This window comes from Mobula hypostoma, chromosome 28 (genome assembly GCF_963921235.1).
Source record: "Mobula hypostoma chromosome 28, sMobHyp1.1, whole genome shotgun sequence".
NCBI classification, from domain to species: Eukaryota; Metazoa; Chordata; class Chondrichthyes; order Myliobatiformes; family Myliobatidae; genus Mobula; species Mobula hypostoma.
Window position 1 is genome coordinate 24,912,473 of NC_086124.1, and position 22,660 is coordinate 24,935,132.

Below are 22,660 nucleotides of genomic sequence, written 5' to 3' on the forward strand. Positions count from 1 at the left end.
GAGAGGGGGAGAGGGGAGAAGGGGGAAGAGAGTTGGGGAGGGGGAGAGGGGGAGGGGGAAGAGAGGGGGAGAGGGGAGAGGGGGGAGGGGGAAGAGAGGGGGAGAGGGGAGAGGGGGAGAGAGAGGCAGAGAGGGGGGAGAGGGGCGGAGAGGGGGGAGGGGGAAGAGATGGGGAGAGAGAGGTGGAGAGGGGGGAGAGGGGGAAGAGAGGGGGAGAGGGGAGAAGGGGGAAGAGAGTTGGGGAGGGGGAGAGGGGGAGGGGGAAGAGAGGGGGAGAGGGGAGAGGGGGGAGGGGGAAGAGAGGGGGAGAGAGGGAAGAGAGGGGGAGAGAGAGGCAGAGAGGGGGGAGAGGGGCGGAGAGGGGGGAGGGGGAAGAGATGGGGAGAGAGAGGTGGAGAGGGGGGAGAGGGGGAAGAGATGGGGAGAGAGAGGTGGAGAGGGGGGAGAGGGGGAAGATGGGGAGAGAGAGGTGGAGAGGGGGAGAGGGGGAAGAGAGGGGGAAGAGAGGGGGAGAGAGAGGTGGAGAGGGGGGAGAGGGGGAAGAGAGGGGGAGAGAGAGGCGGAGGGGGGAGAGAGGGAAGAGAGGGGGAGAGAGAGGCGGAGAGGTGGGAGAGAGGCGGAGAGGCGGAGAGGGGGGAGAGGGGGAACAGAGGGGGAAAGAGAGGCAGAGAGGGGGTGAGGGGGAGAGAGAGGTGGAGAGGCGGAGAGGGGGGAGAGGTGGAGAGGGGGAGAGAGAGGCGGAGAGGGGAAGAGAGGTGGAGAGGGGGAGAGGGGGGAGGGGGGAAGAGAGGGGGAGAGGGGGAGGGGGGAAGAGAGGGGGAGAGGGGGGAAGAGAGGGGGAGAGGCGGAGAGGGGGGAGAGAGGGGGAGAGGGGGGAGAGGGGGAGAGAGAGGCGGAGAGGCGGAGAGGCGGAGAGGGGAAGAGAGGCGGAGAGGCGGAGAGGGGGAGAGGGGGGAGGGGGGAAGAGAGGGGGAGAGGCGGAAGAGAGGGGGAGAGAGAGGGAGAGGGGGGGAGAGGGGCGGAGAGGGGGGAGAGGGGGAAGAGAGGGGGAGAGAGAGGCGGAGAGGGGGGAGAGAGGCGGAGAGGGGGAGAGAGGGGGAGAGGGGAAGAGAGAACGGAGAGGGGGAGAGGGGGAGGGGGGAACAGAGGGGGAGGGGGGAGAGAGGGGGAAAGAGAGGCAGAGAGGGGGGAGAGGGGGAGAGAGAGGCGGAGAGGCGGAGAGGGGAAGAGAGGCGGAGAGGCGGAGAGGGGGAGAGGGGGAGAGAGAAGAGGGGGAAGAGAGGCGGAGAGGGGAGAGGGGGGAGGGGGGAAGAGAGGGGGAGAGGGGAGAGGGGGGAGGGGGAAGAGAGGGGGAGAGGGGGAGAGGGGGGAGGGGGGAAGAGAGGGGGAGAGGGGGGAGGGGAAGAGAGCGGGAGAGGGGAGAGGGTGGAGGGAGAAGAGAGGGGGAGAGAGAGGCAGAGAGGGCGGAGAGGGGGGAGAGGGGGAAGAGAGGGGGAGAGAGAGGCGGAGAGGGGGGAGAGAGGCAGAGAGGGGGAGAGAGGCGGAGAGGGGGAGAGAGGGGGAGAGAGGGGGAGAGAGGGGGAGAGAGGGGGAGAGGGGGAGAGAGAGGCGGAGAGGGGGAGAGGGGGGGAGAGGCGGAGAGGGGGGAGAGGGGGAGAGAGAGGCGGAGAGGGGGGAGAGGGGGAGAGAGAGGCGGAGAGGGGGGAGAGGGGGAGAGAGAGGCGGAGAGGGGGGAGAGGGGGAGAGAGAGGGGGAGAGGGGGGAGAGGGGGAGAGGAAGAGAGGCGGAGAGGCGGAGAGGGGAAGAGAGGCGGAGAGGGGAGAGGGGGAGGGGGAGGGGGGAAGAGAGGCGGAGAGGGGAGAGGGGGAAGAGAGGCGGAGAGGGGGGAGAGGCGGAGAGGGGAAGAGAGGGGGAGAGGCGGAGAGGGGAAGAGAGGCGGAGAGGCGGAGAGGGGGAGAGGGGGGAGGGGGGAAGAGAGGGGGAGAGGGGAGAGGGGGAAGAGAGGCGGAGAGGGGAGAGGGGGGAGGGGGGAAGAGAGGGGGAGAGTGGAGAGGGGGGAGGGGGAAGAGAGGGGGAGAGGGGGAGAGGGGGGAGAGGGGGAGAGGGGGGAGGGGGGAAGAGAGGGGGAGAGGGGGGAGGGGAAGAGAGCGGGAGAGGGGAGAGGGTGGAGGGAGAAGAGAGGGGGAGAGAGAGGCAGAGAGGGGGGAGAGGGGCAGAGAGGGGGGAGAGAGGCGGAGAGGGGAGAGGGGGGAGAGGGGGAGGGGAGAGAGGCGGAGAGGGGGGAGAGGGGGAGAGGGGAGAGGGGGAGAGGCGGAGAGGGGAAGAGAGGCGGAGAGGCGGAGAGGGGGAGAGGGGGGAGGGGGGAAGAGAGGGGGAGAGAGAGGCGGAGAGGGGGGAGAGAGGCAGAGAGGGGGGAGAGAGGCGGAGAGGGGGAGAGAGGGGGAGAGGGGGAGAGAGGGGGAGAGAGGGGGAGAGAGAGGCGGAGAGGGGGGAGAGGGGGAGAGGGGGAGAGGGGGGAGGGGGGAGAGAGAGGGGGAGAGGGGGAGAGAGGGGGAGAGGGAGAGGGGAGAGGGGGAAGAGAGGGGGAGAGGGGGGAGGGGGAAGAGAGGGGGAGAGGGGAGAGGGGGAGAGAGGGGGAGAGGGGGGAGGGGGAAGAGAGGCAGAGAGGGGGAGAGGGGGGAGGGGGGAAGAGAGGGGGAGGGGGGAAGAGAGGGGGAGAGGGGAGAGGGGGAGAGAGAGGCGGAGAGGGGGGAGAGGGGCGGTGAGGGGGGAGAGGGGGAAGAGATGGGGAGAGAGAGGTGGAGAGGGGGGAGAGGGGGAAGAGATGGGGAGAGAGAGGTGGAGAGGGGGGAGAGGGGGAAGATGGGGAGAGAGAGGTGGAGAGGGGGTAGAGGGGGAAGAGAGGGGGAAGAGAGGGGGAGAGAGAGGCGGAGAGGGGGGAGAGGGGGAAGAGAGGGGGAGAGAGAGGCGGAGAGGGGGGAGAGGGGGAAGAGAGGGGGAGAGAGAGGCGGAGGGGGGAGAGAGGGAAGAGAGGGGAGAGAGAGGCGGAGAGGGGGGAGAGGGGGAGAGGAAGAGAGGCGGAGAGGCGGAGAGGGGGAGAGGCGGAGAGGGGAAGAGAGGCGGAGAGGCGGAGAGGGGGAGAGGGGGGAGGGGGGAAGAGAGGGGGAGAGGGGAGAGGGGGAAGAGAGGCAGAGAGGGGGAGAGGGGGGAGGGGGGAAGAGAGGGGGAGGGGGGAAGAGAGGGGGAGGGGGGAAGAGAGGGGGAGAGGGGAGAGGGGGAAGAGAGGTGGAGAGGGGGAGGGGGGAAGAGAGGGGGAGAGGGGAGGGGGAGAGGGGGAAGAGATGGGGAGAGAGAGGCGGAGAGGGGGGAGAGGGGCGGTGAGGGGGGAGAGGGGGAAGAGATGGGGAGAGAGAGGTGGAGAGGGGGGAGAGGGGGAAGAGATGGGGAGAGAGAGGTGGAGAGGGGGGAGAGGGGGAAGATGGGGAGAGAGAGGTGGAGAGGGGGTAGAGGGGGAAGAGAGGGGGAAGAGAGGGGGAGAGAGAGGCGGAGAGGGGGGAGAGGGGGAAGAGAGGGGGAGAGAGAGGCGGAGAGGGGGGAGAGGGGGAAGAGAGGGGGAGAGAGAGGCGGAGGGGGGAGAGAGGGAAGAGAGGGGAGAGAGAGGCGGAGAGGGGGGAGAGGGGGAAGAGAGGGGGAGAGAGAGGCGGAGGGGGGAGAGAGGGAAGAGAGGGGGAGAGAGAGGCGGAGAGGTGGGAGAGAGGCGGAGAGGGGGGAGAGGGGGAGAGAGAGGCAGAGAGGGGGAGAGGGGAAGAGAGGGGGAAAGAGAGGCAGAGAGGGGGTGAGGGGGAGAGAGAGGTGGAGAGGCGGAGAGGGGGGAGAGGGGGAGAGGGGGGAGGGGGGAAGAGAGGGGGAGGGGGGAAGAGAGGGGGAGAGGGGGGAGGGGGGAAGAGAGGGGGAGAGGGGGAAGAGAGGGGGAGAGGCGGAGAGGGGGGAGAGAGGGGGAGAGAGGGGGAAAGAGAGGCAGAGAGGGGGGAGAGGGGGAGAGAGAGGCGGAGAGGGGAAGAGAGGCGGAGAGGCGGAGAGGGGGAGAGGGGGGAGGGGGGAAAAGAGGGGGAGAGGCGGAGAGGGGAAGAGGGGGGAGGGGGGAAGAGAGGGGGAGAGGCGGAAGAGAGGGGGAGAGAGAGGCAGAGGGGGGGAGAGGGGCGGAGAGAGAGGGGGAGAGAGGCGGAGAGGGGGAGAGAGGGGGAGAGAGAGGCGGAGAGGGGAAGAGAGGCGGAGAGGGGGAGAGGGGGGAGGGGGGAAGAGAGGGGGAGAGGGGGGAGGGGGGAAGAGAGGGGGAGAGGGGGGAGGGGGGAAGAGAGGGGGAGAGGGGGGAAGAGAGGGGGAGAGGCGGAGAGGGGGAAGAGAGGCGGAGAGGGGGAGAGGGGGGAAGAGAGGGGAGAGGGGGAAGAGAGGCGGAGAGGGGAGAAGGGGAAGAGAGGCAGAGAGGGGGAGAGGGGGGAGGGGGGAAGAGAGGGGGAGGGGGGAAGAGAGGGGGAGAGGCGGAGAGGGGAAGAGAGGCGGAGAGGCGGAGAGGGGGAGAGGGGGAGGGGGAGGGGGGAAGAGAGGCGGAGAGGGGAGAGGGGGAAGAGAGGGGGAGAGGCGGAGAGGGGAAGAGAGGCGGAGAGGCGGAGAGGGGGAGAGGGGGAGAGGGGGGAAGAGAGGGGGAGAGCGGGAGAGGGGGGAGGGGGGAAGAGAGGGGGAGAGGGGAGAGGGGGAAGAGAGGCGAAGAGGGGAGAGGGGGGAGGGGGGAAGAGAGGGGGAGAGGGGAGAGGGGGAAGAGAGGCAGAGAGGGGGAGAGGGGGGAGGGGGGAAGAGAGGGGGAGGGGGGAAGAGAGGGGGAGAGGGGGAAGAGAGGCGGAGAGGGGGAGAGGGGGGAGGGGGAAGAGAGGCGGAGAGGGGGAGAGGGGGGAGGGGGGAAGAGAGTGGGAGAGAGAAGAGGGGGAAGAGAGGCGGAGAGGGGAGAGGGGGGAGGGGGAAGAGAGGGGGAGAGGGGAGAGGGGGGAGGGGGAAGAGAGGGGGAGAGGGGGAGAGGGGGGAGAGGGGGAGAGGGGGGAGGGGCGAAGAGAGGGGGAGAGGGGGGAGGGGAAGAGAGCGGGAGAGGGGAGAGGGTGGAGGGAGAAGAGAGAGGGAGAGAGAGGCAGAGAGGGGGAGAGGGGCGGAGAGGGGGGAGAGGGGGAAGAGAGGGGGAGAGGGGGAGAGAGAGGCGGAGAGGGGGGAGAGGGGGAGAGAGAGGCGGAGAGGGGGGAGAGGGGGAGAGGAAGAGAGGCGGAGAGGCGGAGAGGGGAAGAGAGGCGGAGAGGGGAGAGGGGGAGGGGGAGGGGGGAAGAGAGGCGGAGAGGCGGAGAGGGGAAGAGAGGCGGAGAGGGGGAGAGGGGGGAGGGGGGAAGAGAGGGGGAGAGGGGAGAGGGGGAAGAGAGGCAGAGAGGGGGAGAGGGGGGAGGGGGGAAGAGAGGGGGAGGGGGGAAGAGAGGGGGAGAGGGGAGAGGGGGAAGAGAGGCGGAGAGGGGGAGAGGGGGGAGGGGGAAGAGAGGGGGAGAGGGGAGAGGGGGAAGAGAGGTGGAGAGGGGGAGGGGGGAAGAGAGGGGGAGAGGGGAGAAGGGGGAAGAGAGGTGGAGAGGGGGAGAGGGGGGAGGGGAAGAGAGGGGGAGAGGGGAGAGGGGGAGAGGGGAGAGGGGGGAGGGGGAAGAGAGGGGGAGAGGGGAGGGGGAGAGGGGGAAGAGAGGGGGAGAGAGAGGCGGAGAGGGGGGAGAGGGGCGGTGAGGGGGGAGAGGGGGAAGAGATGGGGAGAGAGAGGTGGAGAGGGGGGAGATGGGGAAGAGATGGGGAGAGAGAGGTGGAGAGGGGGGAGAGGGGGAAGATGGGGAGGGGGAGAGAGAGGTGGAGAGGGGGGAGAGGGGGAAGAGAGGGGGAAGAGAGGGGGAGAGAGAGGCGGAGAGGGGGGAGAGGGGGAAGAGAGGGGGAGAGAGAGGCGGAGAGGGGGGAGAGGGGGAAGAGAGGGGGAGAGAGAGGCGGAGGGGGGAGAGAGGGAAGAGAGGGGGAGAGAGAGGCGGAGAGGGGGGAGAGGGGGAAGAGAGGGGGAGAGAGAGGCGGAGGGGGGAGAGAGGGAAGAGAGGGGGAGAGAGAGGCGGAGAGGTGGGAGAGAGGCGGAGAGGCGGAGAGGGGGGAGAGGGGGAGAGAGAGGCAGAGAGGGGGAGAGGGGAAGAGAGGGGGAAAGAGAGGCAGAGAGTGGGTGAGGGGGAGAGAGAGGTGGAGAGGCGGAGAGGGGGGAGAGGGGGAGAGGGGGGAGGGGGGAAGAGAGGGGGAGGGGAAGGGGGGAGAGAGGGGGAGAGGGGAGAGGGGGGAGGGGGAAGAGAGGGGGAGAGGGGGAAGAGAGGGGGAGAGGGGGAGAGAGGGGGAGAGAGGGGGAGAGAGGGGGAGGGAAGAGAGGCAGAGAGAGGGGGAGAGGGAAAGAGAGAGGCGGAGAGGGGGGAAGAGAGGGGAGAGGGAGAGAGGGGGAGAGGGGAGAGGGGGGAGGGGGAGAGAGAGGGGAGAGGCGGAGGGGGGAGAGGGGGGAGAGAGGGGGAGAGAGGCGGGAGGGGGAAGAGAGGGAGGAGAAGGGAGAGAGAGGGAGAGGGGGAGGGGAGGGGGAAGAGAGGGGAGAAGAGAGGGGAGAGGGGGAGGGAAGAGGGGGAGAGGGGAGAGGGGGAGAGGGGGAGGGGGAGAGGGGGAAGAGAGGGGGGAGAGAGAGGGGGAGGGGGGGAGAGAGGGGGAGAGAGAGGGGGAGAGGGGAGAGAGGGGGAGAGGGGGAGAGGGGGGAGGGGGGAGAGGGGGAGAGGGGGAGAGAGAGGGGAGAGGGGAGAGGGGGAGAGGGGGAAGAGAGGGAGAGAGAGGGGAGAGGGGGAGGGGGGGGAGGGGGAGGGGGAGAGGGGAGGGGGGGAGGGGGAAGAGAGGGGGAGGGGGAGAGGGGGGGGGGAGAGGGGGAGAGGGGGGAGGGGAGAGGGAGAGGGGGAGAGAGAGGGGGGGGGAGAGGGGAGAGGGGGAGAGAGGGGAGGGGAGAGGGAAGGGGGAGAGAGGGGAGAGGAGGGGAGAGGGGAGAGAGGGGGGAGAGAGGGGGAGAGGGGAGAGAGAGGGGGGGAGAGGGGAGGGGGAGAGGGGAGAGAGGGAGAGGGGGAGAGGGGGAGAGGGGGAGAGGGGAGAGAGAGGGGGAGAGGGGGGAGAGGGGGAGAGGGGAGAGAGGGGAGAGGGGGAGAGAGGGGGAGAGGGGAGAGGGGGAGAGAGAGGGGAGAGGGGAAGAGAGGCGGAGAGGGGGGAGAGAGGGGAGGGGGGAGAGGGGAGAGGAGAGAGAGGGGAAGGAGAGGGGGAGAGGGGGAAGAGGGGAGAGGGGGAGGGGGAGAGAGGCGGAGAGGGGAGAGAGGCGGAGAGGGGGAGAGAGAGGCGGAGAGGGGAAGAGAGGGGGAGAGAGAGGGGAGAGAGGGGAGAGGGAGAGGGGGAGAGAGGCGGAGAGGGGGAGAGGGGGGGGAGAGAGGGGAGAGGGGAGAGGGAGAGAGAGGGGGAAGAGAGGCGGGAGGGGGAGAGGGGGGAGAGGGGGAGAGGGGGAGAGGGGGGGAGAGATGGGGGAAGAGAGGGGGAGAGGCGGAGAGGGGAAGAGAGGCGGAGAGGGGGAGAGGGGGAGAGAGGGGAGAGAGAGGGGGAGAGAGGGGAGAGGGGGAAGAGAGGCGGAGAGGGGGAGAGAGGGGGAGAGAGGGGAGAGAGGGGGAAGAGAGGGGGAGGGGGAGAGGGGGAGAGGGGAGAGAGGGGGAAGAGAGGGGGAAGAGGGGAGAGGGGGAGAGGGGGAAGAGGGGGAGAGGGGGAGAGGGGGAGAGGGGGGAGAGGGGGAGAGAGGGGAGAGAGGGGGAGAGGGGGAGAGAGAGGGGAGAGGGGAGAGGGGGGAGAGAGGCGGAGAGGCGGAGAGGGGGAGAGAGGGGGAGAGGAGGGGGGAGGGGGAAGAGAGGGGGAGAGAGGGGGAGAGGGGAGAGGGGGAGGGGGGAGAGAGGGAGAGGGGGAGGAGAGGGGGAGAGAGGGGAGAGAGGGGAGAGAGAGGGGGAGAGAGGGGGAGAGGGGGAGAGGGGGGGGAGGGGGGAAGAGAGGGGGAGAGGGGGAGAGGGGAGAGAGGGGGGAGAGGGGAGAGAGAGGGAAGAGAGGGGAGAGAGGGGGAGAGGGGGGAGGGGGGAGAGAGGGGAGAGAGAGGGAGAGAGAGGCGGAGAGGGGGAGAGGGGGGGAGAGGGGGAGAGAGAGGGGAGAGGGGGGAGAGAGGGAAGAGAGGGGGAGAGAGGGGGAGAGAGGGGGAGAGAGGGGGAAGAGAGGGGGAGAGAGAGGCGGAGAGGGGGGAGAGGGGGAGGAGAGAGAGGGGGGAGAGGCGGAGAGGGAGAGAGAGGCGGAGAGGCGGAGAGGGGAGAGAGGCGAGAGAGAGGGAGAGAGGGGGGGAGAGAGGGGAGAGGGGAGAGGGGGAAGAGAGGGGGGGAGAGGGGAAGAGAGGCGGAGAGGGGAGAGAGAGGGGGAGAGGGGGGAAGAGAGGGGAGAGAGGGGGAGAGGGGGGAGGGGGAAGAGAGGGGAGAGGGGAGGGGGAGGGGGGAAGAGAGGGGGGAGAGGGGAGAGGGGGAAGAGAGGTGGAGAGGGGGGAGAGAGGTGGAGAGGGGGGAGAGGGGCGGTGAGGGGGAGAGGGGGAAGAGATGGGGAGAGAGAGGTGGAGAGGGGGGAGAGGGGGAAGAGATGGGGAGAGAGAGGTGGAGAGGGGGGAGAGGGGGAAGATGGGGAGAGAGAGGTGGAGAGGGGGGAGAGGGGGAAGAGAGGGGGAAGAGAGGGGGAGAGAGAGGCGGAGAGGGGGGAGAGGGGGAGAGAGAGGCGGAGAGGGGGGGAGAGGGGGGAGAGGGGAGAGAGAGGGGGAGAGAGAGGCGGAGGGGGGAGAGAGGGAAGAGAGGGGGAGAGAGAGGCGGAGAGGTGGGAGAGAGGGGGAGAGGGGGAGAGGGGGAGAGAGAGGCGAGAGGGGGAGAGGGGGAGAGGGGGGAGAGAGAGGAGAGAGGGGGGAGAGAGGGGAGAGAGAGGGGAGAGGGGAGAGGGGGAGAGAGGGGGGAGAGGGGGAGAGGGGGAGAGGGGGGAGAGAGAGGGGGAGAGAGGGGGGAGAGGGGGAGAGGGGGAGAGGGGGGAGAGGGAGGGGGAGAGGGGGAGGGGGAAGAGAGGGGGAGAGGGGGAGGGGGGAAGAGAGGGAGAGGGGGGAAGAGAGGGGGAGAGGGGAGAGAGAGGGGGAGAGAGGCGGAGAGGGGAAGAGGGGGGAGGGGGGAAGAGAGGGGGAGAGGCGGAAGAGAGGGGGAGAGAGGGGGAGAGGGGGAGAGGGGCGGAGAGGGGGAGAAGGGGGAGAGGGGGAGAGAGAGGCGGAGAGGGGGGAGAGAGGCGGAGAGGGGGGAGAGAGGCGGAGAGGGGAAGAGAGGCGGAGGGGGGAGGGGAGAGGGGAGGGGAGGGGGAGAGGGGGAGAGGAGAGGCGGAGGAGAGGGGGAGAGGGGGAGAGGGGGGAGAGAGGGGGAGAGGGGAGAGGGGAAGAGAGGCGGAGAGGGGGAGAGGGGAAGAGAGGGGAGAGGGGAGAGGGGGAGAGGCGGAGAGGGGGGAGGGGAAGAGAGGCGGAGAGGGGAGGAGAGGGGAAGGGGGGAGAGGGGGAGAGGGGAGAGGGGAAGAGAGGCGGAGAGGAGGGGGAGGGGGGAGAGGGGAGAGAGAGAGGGGGAGGGGAAGAGAGGCGGAGAGGGGGGAAGAGAGGCGGAGAGGCGGAGAGGGGGAGGAGGGGAGAGGGAGAGAGGGGAGGGGGGAAGAGAGAGGGGAGAGGGGGAGAGGGGGAGAGGAGGAGAGAGGGGAGAGAGAGGGGAGGAGGGGGGAGAGAGGGAGAGGGGAGAGAGGGGAGAGAGGGGAGAGAGGGGGAGAGAGGGGGAGGGAGAGAGGCGGAGAGGGGAGAGGGGGAGAGGGGGGAGGGGAAGAGGAGGAGAGGGGGAGGGGAGGGGGGGAGAGGGGGAGAGAGGGGGAGAGAGGGGGAAGAGAGGGGGAGGGGAGAGGGGAGAGAGAGGGGAGAGGGGGAGAGGGGAGAGAGGGGGAGAGAGAGGGGAGGAGAGGGGAGAGGGGAGAGGAGGAGGGGAGAGGGGAGGAAGAGAGAGAGGGGGGGGAGAGAGGGGAAGAGAGGGGGGAGAGGGGAGGGGGAGGGGGAGAGGGGGGAGAGGGGGGAGAGGGGAGAGGGGAGAGAGGGGGAGAGAGGGGAGAGGGGGAGAGAGGGGAAGAGAGGGGGAGAGGGGAGAGGGGGGAGAGGGGAGAGGGAGAGAGGGGGAAGAGAGGGGAGAGGGGGGAGAGGGAGAGGAGAGAGGGGAAGAGAGGGGGAGGGGAGAGGGGGAAGAGAGGGGGAGAGAGAGGCGGAGAGGGGGGAGAGGGGGAAGAGATGGGGAGAGAGAGGTGGAGAGGGGGAGAGGGGGAAGAGATGGGGAGAGAGAGGTGGAGAGGGGGAGAGGGGGAGATGGGGAGAGAGAGGTGGAGAGGGGGAGAGGGGGAGAGAGGGGGGGAGAGGGGGGAGAGAGAGGGGGGAGAGGGGGAGAGAGGGGGGAGAGAGGGGGAGAGAGAGGCGGAGAGGGGGAGAGGGGGAAGAGAGGGGGAGAGAGAGGCGGAGAGGGGGGAGAGAGGGAAGGGAGAGGGGGAGAGAGAGGCGGAGAGAGGGAGAGAGGGAGAGAGAGGCGGAGAGAGGGGGGAGAGGCGGAGAGGGGGAGAGGGGGAGAGAGAGGCAGACAGGGGGAGAGGGGGAGAGAGGGGGAAAGAGAGGCAGAGAGGGGGTGAGGGGGAGAGAGAGGTGGAGAGGCGGAGAGGGGGGAGGGGGAAGAGAGGGGGAGAGGGCGAAGAGGGGGGAGAGGCGGAGAGGGGGGAGAGAGGGGGAGAGAGGGGGAAAGAGAGGCAGAGAGGGGGGAGAGGGGGAGAGAGAGGCGGAGAGGGGAAGAGAGGCGGAGAGGCGGAGAGGGGGAGAGGGGGAGAGGGGGAAGAGAGGGGGAGAGGCGGAAGAGAGGGGGAGAGAGAGGCAGAGAGGGGCGAGAGAGGGGAGCGGAGAGGGAGAGAGAGGGGAGAGGGGGAGAGAGAGGCGGAGAGGGGAGAGAGGCGGAGAGGGGGAGAGAGGGGGAGAGGGGGAGAGGGGGAGGGGGTAAGAGAGGGGGAGAGGGGGAGGGGGGAAGAGAGGGGGAGAGGGGGAAGAGAGGGGAGAGGGGGAGAGGGGGAGAGAGGGGAGAGGGGGAGAGGGGGAGAGAGGGGAGAGAGGGGGAGAGGCGGAGAGGGGAAGAGAGTCGGAGAGGGGGAGAGGGGGAAGAGAGGCGGAGAGGGGGAGAGGGGGAAGAGAGGGGGAGAGAGAGGCGGAGAGGGGGGAGAGGGGAGAGAGGGGGAGAGAGAGGCGGAGAGGGGGGAGAGAGGCGGAGAGGGGGAGAGAGGGGGAGAGGGGAAGAGAGAACGGAGAGGGGGAGGGGGGAAGAGAGGGGGAGAGGGGGGAGAGGGGGAAAGAGAGGCAGAGAGGGGGAGAGGGGGAGAGAGAGGCGGAGAGGCGGAGAGGGGAAGAGAGGCGGAGAGGCGGAGAGGGGGAGAGGGGGGAGGGGGGAAGAGAGGGGGAGAGGGGAGAGGGGGAAGAGAGGCGGAGAGGGGGAGAGGGGGGAGGGGGGAAGAGAGGGGGAGAGAGAAGAGGGGGAAGAGAGGCGGAGAGGGGAGAGGGGGAGGGGGGAAGAGAGGGGGAGAGGGGAGAGGGGGAGGGGGAAGAGAGGGGGAGAGGGGGAGAGGGGGGAGGGGGGAAGAGAGGGGGAGAGGGGGGAGGGGAAGAGAGCGGGAGAGGGGAGAGGGTGGAGGGAGAAGAGAGGGGGAGAGAGAGGCAGAGAGGGCGGAGAGGGGGGAGAGGGGGAAGAGAGGGGGAGAGAGAGGCGGAGAGGGGGGAGAGAGGCAGAGAGGGGAGAGAGAGGCGGAGAGGGGGGAGAGGGGGAGAGAGAGGCGGAGAGTGGGGAGAGGGGGAGAGAGAGGCGGAGAGGGGGGAGAGGGGGAGAGGAAGAGAGGCGGAGAGGCGGAGAGGGGAAGAGAGGCGGAGAGGGGAGAGGGGGATGGGGAGGGGGGAAGAGAGGCGGAGAGGGGAGAGGGGGAAGAGAAGGGGAGAGGCGGAGAGGGGAAGAGAGGCAGAGAGGCGGAGAGGGGGGAGGGGGGAAGAGAGGGGGAGAGGGGAGAGGGGGAAGAGAGGCGGAGAGGGGGAGAGGGGGGAGGGGGGAAGAGAGGGGGAGGGGGGAAGAGAGGGGGAGAGGGGAGAGGGGGAAGAGAGGCGGAGAGGCGGAGAGGGGGAGAGGGGGAGAGAGAGGCGGAGAGGGGGAGAGGGGGGAGGGGGGAAGAGAGGGGGAGAGGGGGAGAGGGGGGAGGGGGGAAGAGAGGGGGAGAGAGAAGAGGGGGAAGAGAGGCGGAGAGGGGAGAGGGGGGAGGGGGGAAGAGAGGGGGAGAGGGGAGAGGGGGGAGGGGGAAGAGAGGGGGAGAGAGAGGCGGAGAGGGGGGAGAGAGGCGGAGAGGGGGAGAGAGGGGGAGAGGGGAAGAGAGAACGGAGAGGGGGAGAGGGGGAGGGGGGAAGAGAGGGGGAGAGGTGGGAGAGAGGGGGAAAGAGAGGCAGAGAGGGGGGAGAGGGGGAGAGAGAGGCGGAGAGGCGGAGAGGGGAAGAGAGGCGGAGAGGCGGAGAGGGGGAGAGGGGGGAGGGGGGAAGAGAGGGGGAGAGGGGAGAGGGGGAAGAGAGGCGGAGAGGGGGAGAGGGGGAGGGGGGAAGAGAGGGGGAGAGAGAAGAGGGGGAAGAGAGGCGGAGAGGGGAGAGGGGGGAGGGGGGAAGAGAGGGGGAGAGGGGAGAGGGGGAGGGGGAAGAGAGGGGGAGAGGGGAGAGGGGGAAGAGAGGCAGAGAGGGGGAGAGGGGGGAGAGGGGGAGAGAGAGGCGGAGAGGCGGAGAGGGGAAGAGAGGCGGAGAGGCGGAGAGGGGGAGAGGGGGGAGGGGGGAAGAGAGGGGGAGAGGGGAGAGGGGGAAGAGAGGCAGAGAGGGGGAGAGGGGGGAGGGGGGAAGAGAGGGGGAGGGGGGAAGAGAGGGGGAGAGGGGAGAGGGGGAGAGGGGAGAGGGGGAAGAGAGGCGGAGAGGGGGAGAGGGGGGAGGGGGGAAGAGAGGGGGAGAGGGGAGAGGGGGAAGAGAGGTGGAGAGGGGGAGGGGGGAAGAGAGGGGGAGAAGGGAGAAGGGGGAAGAGAGGTGGAGAGGGGGAGAGGGGGGAGGGGAAGAGAGGGGGAGAGGGGAGAGGGGGAGAGGGGAGAGGGGGAGGGGGAAGAGAGGGGGAGAGGGGAGGGGGAGAGGGGGAAGAGAGGGGGAGAGAGAGGCGGAGAGGGGGGAGAGGGGCGGTGAGGGGGGAGAGGGGGAAGAGATGGGGAGAGAGAGGTGGAGAGGGGGAGAGGGGGAAGAGATGGGGAGAGAGAGGTGGAGAGGGGGGAGAGGGGGAAGATGGGGAGAGAGAGGTGGAGAGGGGGAGAGGGGGAAGAGAGGGGGAAGAGAGGGGGAGAGAGAGGCGGAGACGGGGGAGAGAGGGGAAGAGAGGGGGAGAGAGAGGCGGAGAGGGGGGAGAGGGGGAAGAGAGGGGGAGAGAGAGGCGGAGGGGGGAGAGAGGGAAGAGAGGGGGAGAGAGAGGCGGAGAGGTGGGAGAGAGGCGGAGAGGCGGAGAGGGGGAGGGGGGAAGAGAGGGGGAGAGGGGAGAGGGGGGAGGGGGAAGAGAGGGGGAGAGAGAGGCGGAGAGGGCGGAGAGAGGCGGAGAGGGGGAGAGAGGGGGAGAGGGGAAGAGAGAACGGAGAGGGGGAGAGGGGGAGGGGGGAAGAGAGGGGGAGAGGGGGGAGAGAGGGGGAAAGAGAGGCAGAGAGGGGGGAGAGGGGGAGAGAGAGGCGGAGAGGCGGAGAGGGGAAGAGAGGCGGAGAGGCGGAGAGGGGGAGAGGGGGGAGGGGGGAAGAGAGGGGGAGAGGGGAGAGGGGGAAGAGAGGCGGAGAGGGGGAGAGGGGGGAGGGGGGAAGAGAGGGGGAGAGAGAAGAGGGGGAAGAGAGGCGGAGAGGGGAGAAGGGGGAGGGGGCAGAGAGGGGGAGAGGGGAGAGGGGGAGGGGGAAGAGAGGGGGAGAGGGGGAGAGGGGGGAGGGGGGAAGAGAGGGGGAGAGGGGGGAGGGGAAGAGAGCGGGAGAGGGGAGAGGGTGGAGGGAGAAGAGAGGGGGAGAGAGAGGCAGAGAGGGCGGAGAGGGGGGAGAGGGGGAAGAGAGGGGGAGAGAGAGGCGGAGAGGGGGGAGAGAGGCAGAGAGGGGGGAGAGAGGCGGAGAGGGGGAGAGAGGGGGAGAGGGGGAGAGAGAGGCGGAGAGGGGGGAGAGGGGGAGAGAGAGAGGCGGAGAGGGGGGAGAGGGGGAGAGAGAGGCGGAGAGTGGGGAGAGGGGGAGAGAGAGGCGGAGAGGGGGGAGAGGGGGAGAGGAAGAGAGGCGGAGAGGCGGAGAGGGGAAGAGAGGCGGAGAGGGGAGAGGGGGAGGGGGAGGGGGGAAGAGAGGCGGAGAGGGGAGAGGGGGAAGAGAGGGGGAAGAGAGGGGGAGAGGCGGAGAGGGGAAGAGAGGCGGAGAGGGGGAGAGGGGGGGAGGGGGGAAGAGAGGGGGAGAGGGGAGAGGGGGAAGAGAGGCGGAGAGGGGGAGAGGGGGGAGGGGGGAAGAGAGGGGGAGGGGTGGAAGAGAGGGGGAGAGGGGAGAGGGGGAAGAGAGGCGGAGAGGGGGAGAGGGGGGAGGGGGAAGAGAGGGGGAGAGGGGGGAGGGAAAGAGAGCGGGAGAGGGGAGAGGGTGGAGGGAGAAGAGAGGGGGAGAGAGAGGCAGAGAGGGGGGAGAGGGGGAAGAGAGGGGGAGAGAGAGGCGGAGAGGGGGGAGAGAGGCAGAGAGGGGGAAGAGAGGCGGAGAGGGGGAGAGGGGGGAGGGGGGAAGAGAGGCGGAGAGTGGGGAGAGGGGGAGAGAGAGGCGGAGAGGGGGAGAGGAAGAGAGGCGGAGAGGGGAAGAGAGGCGGAGAGGGGAGAGGGGGAGGGGGAGGGGGGAAGAGAGGCGGAGAGGGGAGAGGGGGAAGAGAGGGGGAGAGGCGGAGAGGGGAAGAGAGGCGGAGAGGCGGAGAGGGGGAGAGGGGGGAGGGGGGAAGAGAGGGGGAGAGGGGAGAGGGGGAAGAGAGGCGGAGAGGGGGAGAGGGGGGAGGGGGGAAGAGAGGGGGAGGGGTGGAAGAGAGGGGGAGAGGGGAGAGGGGGAAGAGAGGCGGAGAGGGGGAGAGGGGGGAGGGGGAAGAGAGGCGGAGAGGGGGAGAGGGGGGAGGGGGGAAGAGAGGGGGAGAGAGAAGAGGGGGAAGAGAGGCGGAGAGGGGAGAGGGGGGAGGGGGGAAGAGAGGGGGAGAGGGGAGAGGGGGCAGGGGGAAGAGAGGGGGAGAGGGGGGAGGGGGAAGAGAGGGGGAGAGGGGGGAGGGAAAGAGAGCGGGAGAGGGGAGAGGGTGGAGGGAGAAGAGAGGGGGAGAGAGAGGCAGAGAGCGGGGAGAGGGGCGGAGAGGGGGGAGAGGGGGAAGAGAGGGGGAGAGAGAGGCGGAGAGGGGGAGAGAGGCAGAGGGGGGGAGAGAGGCGGAGAGGGGGAGAGAGGGGGAGAGGGGGAAGAGAGGGGGGAGAGAGGGGGAGAGAGGGGGAGAGAGAGGCGGAGAGGGGGGAGAGGGGGAGAGAGAGGCGGAGAGGGGGGAGAGGGGGAGAGGAAGAGAGGCGGAGAGGCAGAGAGGGGGGAGAGGGGGAGAGAGAGGCGGAGAGGGGGAGAGGAAGAGAGGCGGAGAAGCGGAGAGGGGGAAGAGAGGCGGAGAGGGGAGAGGGGGAGGGGGAGGGGGGAAGAGAGGCGGAGAGGGGAGAGGGGGAGGGGGAGGGGGGAAGAGAGGCGGAGAGGGGAGAGGGGGAGGGGGAGGGGGGAAGAGAGGCGGAGAGGGGAGAGGGGAAGAGAGGCGGAGAGGCGGAGAGGGGGAGAGGGGGGAGGGGGGAAGAGAGGGGGAGAGGGGAGAGGGGGAAGAGAGGCAGAGAGGGGGAGAGGGGGGAGGGGGGAAGAGAGGGGGAGAGGGGGGAGGGGAGAAGAGAGGGGGAGAGGGGGTAAGAGAGGCGGAGAGGGGAGAGGGGGAGGGGGAGGGGGAAGAGAGACGGAGAGGGGAGAGGGGGAGGGGGAGGGGGGAAGAGAGGCGGAGAGGGGAGAGGGGGAGGGGGAGGGGGGAAGAGAGGCAGAGAGGGGAGGGGGGAGAGAGGGGAGAGGGGAGAGGGGGAGAGGCGGAGAGGCGGAGAGGGGAGAGGGGGAGGGGGAGGGGGGAAGAGAGGCAGAGAGGGGAGAGGGGGGAGAGAGGGGGAGAGGCGGAGAGGGGAAGAGAGGCGGAGAGGCGGAGAGGGGGAGAGGGGGGAGGGGGGAAGAGAGGGGGAGAGGGGAGAGGGGGAAGAGAGGCAGAGAGGGGGAGAGGGGGGAGGGGGGAAGAGAGGGGGAGAGGGGGGAGGGGAGAAGAGAGGGGGAGAGGGGGGAAGAGAGGGGGAGAGGCGGAGAGGGGGGAGAGAGGGGGAGAGGCGGAGAGGGGGGAAGAGAGGGGAGAGGGGGAAGAGAGGCGGAGAGGGGGAGAGGGGGGAGGGGGGAGGGGGGAGGGGGGAAGAGAGGGGGAGAGGGGAGAGGGGGAAGAGAGGCAGAGAGGGGAGAGGGGGGAGAGGCGGAGAGGGGGAGAGGGGGGAAGAGAGGCGGAGAGGGGGGAGAGGGGGGAGAGGCGGAGAGGGGGGAGGGGGGAAGAGAGGGGGAGAGGGGGGAGAGGCGGAGAGGGGGGAGGGGGGAAGAGAGGGGGGGAGGGGAGAGGGGGGAGGGGAAGAGAGCGGGAGAGGGGAGAGGGGGGAGGGGGGAGGGGAGAGGGGGAGAAAGGGTGGAGATAAGGGTGGGTAACCCACACCTCTCTCCTCTCCCCTCTCACAAACAGTCTACCCGATGGAGGGGGAAAATTATTTAGGTCATGAACTTTAAAGGGACGTGTCTGTCAGAAAGGACACGTCCATCAGGGATTTAGACGATATTTCCCCACCGCACCCGTCCCCTCCCCCTCCCCCTCCCCCTCCCCCTCCCCTGCACGGCAAGATCCAAACCCCATCACACACCTGCCTGAAGCAGGAGCCTCGGCTCTTGGGGTAAGAGCGCCGCAGCTGTCCCGCTCCCTGGCGCCGCGGCGCCACCATCAGACCCGGAGGGTGAACTGCAGCCCGCGGCGCCACCGCCGATTCGGAGGGTGAACTGCAGCCCGAGCGCCACCCTCAGGCCCGGAGGGTGAACTGCAGCCCGAGCGCCGCCCTCAGGTTCAGAGGCCCAGTGGGGGCAGTGACCAAAGCAGTGGTCCTCTTCCTCGCAAACACGAGGAATTCTGCAGATGCTGGAAATTCAAGCAACACACATTAAGGTTGCTGGTGAACGCAGCAGGCCAGGCAGCATCTCTAGGAGGCGGTACAGTTGATGTTTCAGGCCGAGAAAGGGTCTCGGCCTGAAACATCGACTGTCCTGCTGCGTTCACCAGCAACTTTGATGTGTGTTGCCCTCTTCCTCAACGGATGTCCTCCCCTCCTCAATTGGACATATCTTCCTCACACCCTCCTTTCACTCCATACAAACTCCCCCTCTCTTTGCTGGATATCCTCACCCTTCGCAAATCCTCCCTGCTCTCTATCTACAGGACATCTTCACACTCATCTTCACATCATCCCTCAATGGGACGTCCTCCTGTTCACATCCTCCCCCCTCCCCTCTTCCCCTCCACATCATTAGATTTATTAAGATTAAGTAATTATTAGATTTATACAGCTTGGAAACAGGCCCTTTGGCCCAAGTGATCCATGTCATCCGAGATTCTAAGCTGGACTCATTTGCCCACATTTGGCCCATATCCCTCAAAACCTTCCCATGCACCCGTCCAAGTTCCTTTTAAATGTTTTAGTGTACCCCGCCTCCACCACTTCCTCTGGTAGCTCATTCCAAAAGACTGACCCTTAATGGGTGAAAAAGTTGCTACTAAGGTTCCTATTAAATCTCTTCCCCCTCACAGTGGCCTTCTGGTTCTTGATTCCCCTTGGGAAAGGACTGTGTGCCTTCACCCTATCTATGCCCCTCATGATTTTATATACCTCTATAGAAAAAGCTCTCGATCTCCTATACGCCAATCAAAAAAATCCCAACCTGTTCAACCTCTCCCTGTAACTCAGCCATTCGAGTTCTGGCAACATCCTCATAAATCTCACCTCTACTCTTTCCAGCTTACTGGCATCTTTCCTGTAGCAGGGTGACCAAAATTAAACACAATACCCTGGAGAGTGGCCAACACCCCTGTTCTGGGATGATCAAGAGATGCTTTGTAAATATAAGATTACAGGTCAGCTTTATGTATTTGTCACATATACATCAAAACATTGAAACATGCAGTGAGATGCGCTGTTTGTATCAATGATGAACACAGTCGACGTCCCCTACCTCTTCACACCCTCCCCCTCCACATCCCTCACCAAGATGTCCCTCCTCCTCCTCCTACCCACCTTCCCTTCCCTCAATGGATTGCCCTCCTACTCTCACACCCTCTGCTATCCTTCTCCATCTTCTCCTTCCCCATTCCTCTGAGGGGTGTCCTCCTCATTGCCCCATCTCCCTGTTGTGATTAGTAACTCCAAAACATAAAAGGTAATTCAAAGGAGACAAGGGGGGCCGGGAGTTAACTCGTCTACATTTATTGTTACTGTAAGCGAGGTGCATACACGCATGCTGTGGTGGCATGATGACGTTTGCCATTTACATACTTTTACATATAGCCTGTAATTAATTATTTAATCATCAACATATTTAAAATATTATTCAAGTATTATATATAGGCATCCATTAGTCTCATGAGACCATAGATTTGCGCCTTGGAAGATTTCCAGGGCGCAGGCCTGGGCAAGGTTACAGCAGTTGCCCATGCTGCAAGTCTCCCCTCCCCACGCCACCGATGTTGTCCAAGGGAAGGGCATTAGGACCCATACAGATTGGCACTGGTGTCGTCGCAGAGCAATGTGTGGTTAAGTGCCTTGCTCAAGGACACAACATGCTGCCTCAGCCAAAGCTCCAACTAGCGACCTTCAAATCACTAGATGAATGCCTTAACCTCTTGGCCACGTGCCAACACTACTGAAATATTAAACACACAACATTCCCCTCCCTGCCATGCCAACAGGACAACCTCGTCCTCGCCTCCTCCAATCCTCCCCCTATTTTAGACACGTCCATCCAGAGACGCGAAACCACAGCCTCGGTTTGGCGCAGAGCTGAGTGAACGTTGTGAAGCAACGAGCTGAACTTTATTGTCGCCAAACAGTTGATATTAGAACGTACAATCATCACAGCGATATTTGATTCTGCGCTTTCAGCTCCCTAGATTACAAATCGATAGTAAATATTAAACAGTTAAATTATAAATCATAGATAGGAAATAGAAAAATGAAAAGTAAGGTAGTGCAAAAAAACCGAGAGGCAGGTCCGGATATTTGGAGGGTACGGCCCAGATCCGGGTCAGGATCTGTTCAGCAGTCTTATCACAATTGGAAAGAAGCTGTTCCCAAATCTGACCGTATGAGTCTTCAAGCTCCTGAGCCTTCTCCCGGAGGGAAGAGGGACGAAAAGTGTGTTGGCTGGGTGGGTCGTGTCCTTGATTATCTTGGCAGCACTGCTCTGACAGCGTGCGGGGTAAAGTGAGTCCACGGACGGAAGATTGGTTTGTGTGATGTGCTGTGGCGTGTTCACGATCTTCTGCAGCTTCTTCCAGTTTTGCATGTATATAAATGTCTGTCTCCAGCATACTTCATCATGATCATCATGACTCCAGTGTTTCTACTATTTTTTAATGTTTCTTAATTGTACATATGATTTTTTTTGTGTTCTATCACTGAGCAGCAGTGAACCATCTGACTGGCCTATCAGAGTGCTCTTTGGGAACTAGTTGACTTGATCAGCATTTCTGATCTGGCTATTGTTCACCATTGCACTTAATTAAAAAAAAAATGAACCTGGTGGTGTGAGTCCTGGGGCTCCTGTAGCTTCTCCTGAGTCCTGAATCGATAGGCCAGAGGGTCTACTCCTGCTCCTATTCCTTCCTGATGGCAGGAGTGAGACGAGAGCATGTCCTGGGTGGTGGGGGTCCCTGATGATGGAGGCTGCTTTCCTGTGACAATCCTCTGTGTTGATGTGCTCAATGGTGGGGAGGGCTTTACCCAGGATGGACCACCTCCGATTCTCCGATGAGGACTGACCCTCCTCCCATGAGGAAGAAGATATCAAAAGACTACAAAAGAAAGGACTCAAGAACAACTTCTACCCCGCTGTGATAAGACTGTTGGCTGATAAGATAGGCTCTTGACCTCATAATCTACGTGGCTGTGGCCTGCGTGCCTTATCGTCTGCCTACTGTAACAGTAACACGTCATTCTTCATTCTGTTATTGTTTCCCCCTGTCCCACTTGGCGAGCATACTAGCTAAACAGCACCAAACTGATCCCACACCCAATGGACTCACCCCGAAGGACTCATGTCCTCCGTATTATTTATTTATTTTTTATTTGTTTGATGTGGGTGACAGGGTGGAGGTGCGACTTTACCAAGGAGGTGTGAGGTGCTCCTTCCCTCCGCTAGCCTGCAGGTCAACCCTGGGCAAGGTGTAGCACCTGCTTAGCCCCTCGATCAGGGTCACGTGAAGCCGCGGGAGCAGGTGGTGAATGTTCGTATGAGCAACCGGTGTATATCACAAGTCCTGGTTATGCGACCACTGACACCAGGTAGACGATCTCTGAAGAGTATTGATAATGGCTGGGGTCACCCGTCCTGTAAAGACACTGCCCAGAAGAAGGCAATGGCAAACCACTTCTGTAGAAAAGTTTGCCAAGAACGCTCAGAGTCACCATGAATGCCCACGTCACATGACATGGCACAAAATGATGAATGAACGATTATTTACTTATCCGTTGCATTTGTTTATTTATTAATTGAGATCCAGCCCTGGAGCCGTGTCACCCACCAACCCCTCCAATGTACCCTAGTCTTCTCACGGGACAATTTACAAAGACCAATTAACCTCCTAACCGGTACATCTTTGGATTGTGGGAGGAAACAGGAGCGTTGGGAGGAAGCCCACGTGATCAGGGGAGAACGTACAAACTCCTTACAGGGGACGCTGGGATTCAACTCTGAACTCTGATGCCCCAAGCTGTAATAGCGTCGCGCTGACTGCTACACTGCCTCGGAGCCTGTCGTGGTAGCGTAGCGGTTCTTTATTTTTGTAACCTGCACAGTTTTACCTCTTCTGCAAATTGGTTATTTGTGTGTGTGTGTGTGTGTGTGTGTGTGTGTGTGTGTGTGTGTGTGTGTGTTTGTGTGTGTGTGTGTGTTTGTAATTCCTCCATCTCCAAAGGATCCCACCACTGAACATATCTCAACCTCCCCACCCCTCTCCGCTTTCCCCAGGGATCATTTCCTCCGCAATTCCCTTGTCCATTCGTCCCTCCCGGCACTTATCCCAGTAAGTGGCCAAAGTGCTACACCTGCCCATTCACCTCCTCCCTCACCTCCAATGGGGGTCCCAAACGGTCCCTCCAGGTGAGGCAACTCTTCAGCTGTGAATCTGCTGGGGTCGTCTATGGTGTCCGGTGCTCCCGACGCAGCCTCCTCTACACCGGTCAGACCCGGCGTATATCGGGGAAACCGCTTCGTCGAGAACCTCCGCTCCATCCACCAAAAACGGAAACTTCCCGGAGCCCAAACTTTTTAATTCCCATTCCGACATGTCGATCCATGTTGTGTCAAGCTGAAGCCACCCCCAGGGTGGGGGAGTGACACCTTGGATTGACTTCTCCATCCGGTAAAAAAAGTTCCCTCCCCCTCCCCTCTTCCTCTATTTCCCACTCTGGCCTCTAACCTGTCCTCGCCCTGGTGCCCCTCCTCCTTCCCTTTCTCCTGATGGCCCACTCTCCTCTCCTATCAGATTCCTTCCTCTCCAGCCCTTTACCTTTCCCACCCACCTGGCTTCACCCATCACCTTCCAGCGATCCTCCTTCCCCCTTCACCGCCCCCCACCTTTTTATTCCGGCATCTTCCCCCTTCCTTCCCGGTCCCCAAGGAGGGTCTCTGACGGAAACCTTGACTGTTCATTCATTTCCGTAGATGCTGCCTGACCTGCTGAGTTCCTCCAGCATTTTGTGTGTGCTGCTCTGCGTGTAGTTTTTCACTGATTCTATTGCATTTCTTTGTTCTACTGTGAATGCCCGCAAGAAAATGAACCTCAGGCTTGTATATGGAGACTCTGATAATAAATTTACAAATTAAAACTTAAATACACTTATGATGAAATAATCTGTATGGTTGGCATGAAAAACAATATTTTTACTGTACAGTACTGTGCAAAAGTCTTAGACATTAAAAAGTTCTGCGGAGTGAAGGTGCTTTCAAAAATAAAGAATTGAAAAGTTTCCATATATCAAAACAAATATTACTGTAAAGAGCAGTGAACGGTAAAAAACTAAATCAA

At 65.1% G+C, this 22,660-nt stretch overlaps 1 protein-coding gene across 1 annotated transcript in view; it reads right to left on the reverse strand.

The window, feature by feature from the left end:
* Positions 1-21,919, reverse strand: part of LOC134338966 (uncharacterized) — a 101,705-nt gene extending 79,786 nt beyond the window's left edge. The window contains exons 1-2 of the mRNA XM_063035186.1: positions 21,819-21,919; positions 17,232-17,364 (exon numbers count right to left, since the gene is read on the reverse strand). Of these exons, the coding sequence (XP_062891256.1) occupies positions 17,232-17,364; positions 21,819-21,919 (234 nt within the window). The remainder of the gene's footprint in view (positions 1-17,231; positions 17,365-21,818) is intronic.
* Positions 21,920-22,660: the final 741 nt, after the last annotated feature.